General features: G+C 62.3%; 1 protein-coding gene across 3 annotated transcripts in view; it reads right to left on the bottom strand.

Moving 5' to 3' along the window:
* The window catches only part of DOCK1 (dedicator of cytokinesis 1), a 341,306-nt gene that overhangs the window by 195,557 nt on the left and 137,481 nt on the right, over positions 1–8,268 (bottom strand). For all 3 annotated transcript variants that reach the window (XM_028512883.2, XM_036027442.1, XM_036027443.1), the window contains exons 26-27: positions 7,606–7,733; positions 5,640–5,735 (exon numbers count right to left, since the gene is read on the bottom strand). In XM_028512883.2, coding sequence (XP_028368684.1) covers positions 5,640–5,735; positions 7,606–7,733 — 224 coding nt within the window. The remainder of the gene's footprint in view (positions 1–5,639; positions 5,736–7,605; positions 7,734–8,268) is intronic.

Raw genomic sequence — 8,268 nt, 5'->3', positions numbered from 1 at the left:
CCAATGAGAAGAAAACGCAAGCCTTATGTTTGCAGAGGACTTCCTTTTCACGTTTCACTTTGCAAACGAAGCAGGGGGCGCGTGCGGTTCGCAGCACATCCAATTCCGGAGAAAGCACAATTCCTTTCCAGTGGCCGGAGACCGCGGCTCCTCTCTCAGACGCGGCTCTATGTGTCCCTGCCTTCCCGTGCTGTCACGCTACGCCACGCGGCCCCACGTCCGCGCCACGCCGACACCTCGGACTGGGCAGGCACCCTCCGCATCTCAGACCTGCGACACGTCTGCCGCTCGTTTTCCCGGTGGCCGGCGGCCAGCGGTCCCCCAAAGTCAGGACATGCCTTCAATCACTGCAAGTTGACAGGGTCAGAGCTATCGGACACTCAGCTTTCTTAGATCTCATTTTTAATCTTTTGATACCCAAAGGCCAAATGATACGTTCTGGCGAGAATTCCACGGCACGCAGGGAGAGACACAAAGGACAACACAGTCGCCGGCCTGTCACAGGCGCGTGTCTGTGGGCCGGCCGGGGAGACCTTGGTCACCGCCCGGCACGCACGCACGCAGGAAGGCAGGCGTTCCGCACGCTGTGCTGTGCTTTGTGACAACCGGGGAGACCGACCGCCCCCAAGAGAAACCGTGCGTCCGGCTCCGCTGCCACTGTCCACCTTGGGGACACCCGCGGCGGACCGATTCGGGGGCCACACTGCGTGGAGCACTAGGGGGAAAGCTGTGAATCAAATGTTTTTAGGTATTTTTTAAACAAACAGTGATACTTGAGTTCTCTTTTGATTACACATTGCAATATAAATTTCAGTTCCTTTATTTTTTCACTCATTCCTTTGCAAGTATCTTTTTATAGAAACCAACCCCCACCCCCTCCGGCCGATGAATGAACTCCTCTATCCATTGTTGCTTTTCACAACAGGAAGTAGGGACCTCCTTTGCCTTTTTTTTTTTGTAGGACCTAAATTTTGATTAGTCTGTGAACATACGACAAAACCCAGTCTCCATGTTTCTGTCCGGAGTCTCACATCTAACCTAGCACCGACACCCACGTGTCACGGAGGAGAGGCCGCCGTGGCGCCCTCAGAGGGACCTCCCGCGCCTTCGCGGGTCAGGTCGGGGCCGCTGGCCGCTTGCCCGGCCTGCTCCCCCCGGCCCGGCCGCAGACCCGCTTTAGTTCCGAGAGCGCGGACTCGGCGAGGACCCGGTGGCCACCAGCAGCCAGACCTGCACTTGAGCCAGGAGAGAAGAGGCTCCCGCCGGTCGACATTCTCGGGGGGTCGCTCAAGCCGCACCGCAGACGCGGACGCTTCCGGGAAGAGGAAAACCCAAGTCCCCGGGGAGACGCTGCGCCCGGCCCCGGGACCGGGGGGCGGTTTGGTGCAGAGCGGGGCGGGCGCGGCGCGCCCGTGAGCCGTCCCGCCTCGCAGAGGGGGCGCCGTTGTGTCGTGCTGACATCGAGTTTAAAAAAAAACCCGTTTCATGTATTTTCTACCGTTTTTAACTAAAGTCCCACAGAAACGTTTGCGACGAGCTCCCCCCCCTTGTGTTTTAAGGGTTCCCACCTCGCTCCGTGACGTGAAACAAGGGTGTAAGCAGCTTCCCAAGTAGCCCTATAACCTGCCCACACGAGGGGACGCCCTAGTAAACACAACCGTGCCCCCGTCTGGCAGCGGTCTAGACGAAAACACACAAACCGTTCAGAGCCCAAAAGGGAGACCGAAGATCCGCGCGTTCCCGTTTTTAAAAAACTGTCTTCAGGATGGAAACTGTTCCCAGGGCCGTCTCATAGTGTCACGGCGACGCGCCACTAACGGGTGACGGTTCTCATCTGGGAGACAGCTCAGTGCACGCGCTGACACGGACGCCGAGGCGGAGAGGACGGTGTCCCTCGTATGTACGTGTACCCACGGCCTCACGCATAGAGACTAAATTACTATACTTGTCACTCAGTTCTTTATTAATTTTTAAATAAAAAAAAATGAGAGGTCCCTTTCGTGTGGCTGTTGACTCCTTCCGTGGCCTCAGGGGCTCGGGCGGCTGAGAGAAGAGTGACAGCGGGGGGCGGGGGGGGGGCAGTGGGGCTGGAGGGGGCTTCGCCGAGGCTCTGGGAGACAAGACCACCCCGAGGCAGGGGCACAGCCCGCTGGGCGGCCCGGCTGAGGACAAGGGGTGGGGCCCAACTCCTCCTGGGACTCAGCTCAGCAGACCACACGCCCTGGCCTGGGCTTCGGCCACCAGGAGGACGGGATGGCTTTTGGAGGATGCAGGGCACCCACCCCACGGGCTCACGGGAGGGTCACTGACTGACTAACCGACACCCAGTCTGAGAAGGACCTCGGACAAACCACCGAACCCCGGGTGTGCATGGCTCCACGGGGACAGCTTCTCTCTAAGCACCCACCCACGAGGTCCCAGCCCCAGGGGACCCGCCACCCCTTTCCTTCTTCCCTCCCCTGGCTGGGACACCCACACCCCGGCTCGGAGGAGCAGCCCGCCTCTCCCACCGAGACCAGCCCGGTGATGAGCCCGTCCCAGGAAGAGTTCTGCCTGGGAGCCCGGGGGAGGGGACCCCCGCAGCCCCTTTCCCGGTCACTGCGAGGCCAGGGTCCACTTGCAAGGATGAGGGGCCACTGGTGGCTGAGATAAGGGGCGACCGATGGCTGGGACCAGGCTCCCCCTGTGCTGGCCACTCCCTGGGGAGGAGGCTGGGATGAGTGTGACTCAGGTGTGTTGGGGGGTGCAGAACCCAGCGCACCCCCCACGGCAGCCAGGGTCCAGTTCTGTAACCACCCGTGAGCCGCCTCCTGCGGCGGCTGCTGCAGCAGGGCCCTCCCCCCTGAGCACTCCACACAACAGAGGACACTGAGCTGCAGTGGGGCCCTCCTGTCACTCTGACAGCATGCCACCGGCCTCCTTGAGGAGCGGTCCCGGGCCTGTGCCCTGCTCCTGTGACCTCAGACCCTCCCCCAGCTCCACAGAGCAGGAACAGGGAGGGAGCGAGGGAGGGAGGGAGCGAGGGTGGGAGGGCCCTACCACCCCAGAGAGAGCCGGGTGGGAGGGCCCTACCACCCCAGAGAGAGCCCAGGAAGTCGGCAGGCATTTCCCGCACATCCTGCGAGGGTGCTGAGGCATCTGTTGCCATGGAGACCCGAGGTGTGCTAACGGTCCAGGGTCAGGCTGCCCCCAGTCTGGGGCAGGAACAGGGGCCCTGCCTCCTCGCAGGCCGCCCTCCTCGGGGGGCTGCCTCTGGCGCCGCACAAGGAGACCCATGGCCCCGGGTCACAGCTCGGAGCACGCCCCACCACGCGGAGCCGCTCGCTTGCTGCCTCTCCCAGGAGGCGGCACGAGGGAGAAGGAAACACGGCTGGGGCCGCGAGCTCCTCCGCCCCCCATGTCCCCTGTGAGGTGGCCCCCTGCCCAGCCCCCCGCAGGGGGCTGAGTTTTCCGGGGCAGGTTCACCGGGGAGGGAAACTGCCGTGCTCACCGGGCCGGGTGGCTTCAGGAGCAGCGTCGCCTACAGACGGCAGAGCGGCTTCGCGCAGGGGCCGCCTCCCTTATCCAGACAAACTGCCCACGGCACATGTGGCAGCACGGGGCGCGTGTGCTGCTGGCTCATGTACTGCGAGAAAGCATAATCGGGCTCAGACACACCACCCCGCGTTGTGAGCACGCCTCCCGGCGGCGGAGCGGGCCCCGTGAAGGCGTCCCGCGTGATCGTGCGAGAGTTGAGTCCCGGCCCTCTCGGGGGACGACGTGGGGGCTCTCATCCCCTCTGCAGTGACGTCGGCGGGTGGCCTTCCCCGAGAAGAGCCCCAGGGCCGCAGGCCTCGTCCGAGGACGGCGGGGAGAGCGGCTGCACGCTCACCCGATAGAAGGGAGCTTGCGGGCACCGCAGCGGACAGGTGCGCCGGGCGAGGCGGCTCCCTGAAAGCCTCGCGTTCTCTCGGGGGACTTACTGCCCGGCCCGCCGTCAGAGACGCGTTGGATGGCGCGTGCACGGAAGACCCAGGCGTGGTCCGCTTGAAACCCTTATAATGTGTTACGTTCCTTTGCAAGTGACATTAAGAGTAGCGTTTTTTTCCCTCAAAACCACACTGCTTCCTGCACTCCGTTAGGATACACATCGCACAACAAACGGTCCTGCGTGGAGACAGCACGTCTTTGTGAAAATACTTGGTGACAGGTCTTGGGAGGAGGGCTCCGTTCCCCGAGAGGCCGCTTCTTACCACGCTCTCCCCGCGGTGAGGACGCCGTGGCTCTGCGTGAGTCGGCCGGTGCAAAGACCGAGCAGGGGTTCTCACGGACAGTGTCCTCCCCACCCGTGACGCTGCTGTCGCGAGGACCCCCCCCCCCCCGCCCCACCAGCGCCCCTAGCAGGCGGTGCTCGGGGTGGAAACTGACCTCCCCTCCCTTGAGTGGAGCGGCCGGGAGACCAGGGGGGACCCAGGCAGGGGGTCCCCCTTTCCCCGCCCCCTGCTTCCGAGAACTTTCCACAGGGACGTCTCCTTCGGGAGGCCCCGTTTTCCTCCCAGCGAACTGGTAATTCCAAGTCTTCCGGGGTGTATCCGGGCCACAGGGAAACCTTTAACAGTCCTTCTCACTCCATTACATCCTTAAATGAGCCATCAGCAGAAGGTAAACCTGACCATTTGAAGGCGGCGGCTGAGCACCCCCAAGGACAGCTCCTGTGACCCCGTTCCCGGGCTCCCACCCTCGCCCTACAGACAAGCGCTCGTTCCAGCAACGTCGCCCAGGCGGGGACGGGGGCGGGGACGCGGGGACGCAGGCACCCCCCTACCCGTCGCCCGGGCCGCCTGCCCGCAGACGGGAGCACCTAACCCGCCACAGTCGCCTGCTCCGAGCTCGCCCGAAGGCTAAGACAGCTGCCCCCCACGGGGGGCCTGGACCCCTTTGCAGAGACAGCTAAGGCCACACGAGGAAGACGGCTGCGCCCACCGGAGAGCCCGTGGCAGCCAGCAGCACCTCCCGTGACTCCACGAGGACTGTGACATGCCAAGGGGAAACGCAGTCACGCGGCAGCGGGCACCAGACAAGGGAGGGACGACGCGGGCCCCGTGCGTGCATCTCTTCCCAAAGACATCAGACTCGAGAGTGACGGGGGTGAGGGGGAAAGCGCTAAACGTGGGGGTGAAAGCACCATGATACAAGGTGTACGTTACTCTCAGACATTTCCCTAAAGAAATACCATCTCTTGCCCCAGTAATCAGTGCAGGAGAAACACCTACAACGCATTCGAGCAAAAATAAAGGAGCTAAGGTCGAGCACCTCAGTCAGTTTTCGGGGTCTGCCAGGAAGACTTTATTCGCGGCATCCTAGACGCAAACGCGCAGACGGGGGCAGCCGGGGGCGCGAACCCTCGGAGGGGCGCACACGCCCTTCGCTCAGAGGGAGTGACCACAGAGGTGGAGCCCAACGCTCTCGTCTCCGAAACATCGGTCGGCTCGCCCGCCAACATCGACGCTTGAAAAGGAGCACGTTTTAAAAGGTAAACAAGGTAAACACCTGTTGCGACATGGAAGCGGAAGAAGCTCAGTTTGGAAAGACAGCGGAGGAGGGCCAGCCGGGCGTCCCTGGGGAGGGAAGAGGCCCCGGCCAGGTCCCCGGGCACTTACGATGAGTTCCGAGTCGCGCCCCATGGAGATGACGGTCCGGTTCACCGTGCGGAGCAGCTTCTCCATGATGACCTGCACGTGCCGTGGCGTCGGGCCCTGTGGGGGGCGGGGCGGGGGGGGGGAGACACACGGGTGAGAGCCGGCGCCCGGGACGCCCATCGACACGCCCACCCTGGTGGCTGTCACGGGGCCCACGTCCCCTGAGGAGAGTGACCCCGTGAGCAACCCTTGTGAGATGAAAAATGGTCCCTGTCAAAGGCAACGGCCTTCACAAAGAAAACTCAAGCCGTTTTATTAATTAGAGTCCATTAATGATAATTTGTTATGGAATCATAGTAATTGAATTCAAGTAAACCTTAAAATTGAAAGCAAATCTGTTTAAACAACATAATGTTTATGAGCCCCGATTAGCCAGCCACTTAGTTTGCTGGCAGTGCCGGCCCTTTGGAAGGGAGGCGGGCGGGCCGGCGGGCAGCACCCCGGAGGGCTCTGTGGGTCACTGCCGGCCACTCAGGGACCCAGCGCACGGAGCAGGGTGCCTGCACGGCATCTCAGCGGGCCGCTCAAAACTCCCGGAGCCGTCGGACCGGCTGTGAGTAGGAGTTCCCTCAGGCATCTCATGCGCCACAAGACCCAATGGGTTTACACAAGCAACTTCCGCACGAGGCCAGGCCAGGCCACAGCTGCTGGGTGAGGTCGGGCCATACAAGTCCTTTACTGCCTGATTATCTCCAGCACAAACAGGGATGCCCTGGGCCCTGGACTGGAACCACCGGGTGCTGTCCCTTGGGTGAAGGCTCCCAAAACCTTTCCAAGGCCGAGCCCCTGGGCGGCCACCACCACTGGGGGCGAATTTAGCCTGGTCTCCGAGGGCTCTGGCCGGGCTCTGAGAGGTCGAGCCGGGGCCGGGGCACGTGGGCAGCACAGGTGCACGTGCATGTGTTGACCGGGAACGTGTCGGAGGTCAGGCAGGCCAGCTAGCGGCCAGCCCTGCCAACGCGAAAACCCCGCTGGTCTGTGCGGTGCTCCGACAGGGACCAACAAGGCCCTGCCCAGGTCTGCAGATGCGCCAGGAGAACCAGTGCCGCCACGCGTGTGCACACAGGCGCACGGGCTCCTGCGGGGGCACGCCGGGGCCGGGGAGCGCAGGGCCCGACTCTCCCACGTGCTGGCGCTCGCTGCTGGTGAAGGAAAAGGTCGGTGGGGTCGCGTGGAATTCAGAAACGCAGAAGGAAGCACCGTTCCGGAAATAAGACGCGCCGAGAAAGCCTGGGAAAGAAGCCCCCACCCACCCCGGGGAGAGGAGCCTGCTGGGGGAGGGGCGACCCCCCTCTTCTCCACACTCGCAGAAGCAGCGCCAATTCGGGAAAGGCCCTGCGTGCGTGCGTGTGCGTCACTTTCACAGAACGAGAATCGGGAGAAAGAAGGCAGGGAGGGGCCTCCGTTTGCTCATCCCCAGCTCTCCACGGCAAGGCCTCTGCCTGACGTGAAGAGTTAACATCTGAGTCTTCCTGGCTGGTGTGGCTCAGTGGATTGAGCGTGGGCTGCGAACCAAAGTGTCGCAGGTTCGATTCCCAGCCAGGGCACAGGCCTGGGTTGCAGGCCATGACCCTCAGCAATTGCACACTGAAGTTTCTCTCCCTCCCTCTCTCCCTCCCTTCCCTCTCTAAAAATAAATAAATAAAATCTTCAAAAAAAAATCTGAGTCTTGAGAGACGTTGAGCTGAGGAGTCATGGAAAGACACTTAAAAACCAGTATGTTTGATGTGCGAGAACAAACGCTGTAAGGTAACGAGCACACCTCACACATAAACAACGACTCGAGGGTGCACCTTGACGGAGAGAGCGGAAAACCCACACCACCAACGCTACTCCTTGGACTGACTGGGGAGCACGGGCACCCCAGGTGGGGCGAGAGGGGGTCACAGATGCGCTCCGGGGGGAGGCGCCCTCGAGCCCCACTCACCACGTCCTTCCGGTACAGCAGCTCCAGGACGTTGCTGAGCAGCTGGCAGCAGGCCTCCAGGTCCTCCTGCCTCTCCAGGTGGTGCTTGAGCTGGTCGGTCATCATGGGCAGCAGGATCTCTCTGCAGTCTGCGGGGACACGGGGTGGCCGGTCAGCGGGAGGCCCGCCCGGACGCGGCTCGTGTTTGCCGGGGGCGGGTTTCCCCAGCGCGACCCGCTGTCCTCCAGGACGCTACGGTGACGCGCCGCCAGCTGACATCTGGAGACGGTCAGACGCGGCCCTATGAGGAGGTCACCCCACTGCGATGGGGTTTGCACGCATGAGCACGGGGGTCTCTGCAAACACACGTGACTCACAACCACGCCGCAGTCCGCTCTTGGAGGCTTGAGGCACCCAGAGTCGGCCACACCCCCAAGACACTAAGTGGGGAGTCCCAGAAATACACTATTCTCGAGTTTCAAACTGCGTGCTCTGCTGAGTGGCGTCACAAAAATCTCACTCCATGCCACCCGATCCCCCCCGGCACGTGAGTCCCCCCTCCGTCCAGCATCTCCACGCGGAGGGCGCAGCACAGTGAGATATTGTGAGAGACAGACCGCGTTCACATAACCTTTGTCACAATGTCTTGTTCTAATTATCCTATTTCATTATTAATTCTCGTTG

The sequence above is a fragment of the Phyllostomus discolor genome, chromosome 5, assembly GCF_004126475.2.
Source record: "Phyllostomus discolor isolate MPI-MPIP mPhyDis1 chromosome 5, mPhyDis1.pri.v3, whole genome shotgun sequence".
Taxonomy (NCBI): Eukaryota; Metazoa; Chordata; class Mammalia; order Chiroptera; family Phyllostomidae; genus Phyllostomus; species Phyllostomus discolor.
Note: the sequence above shows the minus strand (reverse complement) of the source record. Positions and strands in the feature narration are given on the sequence as shown.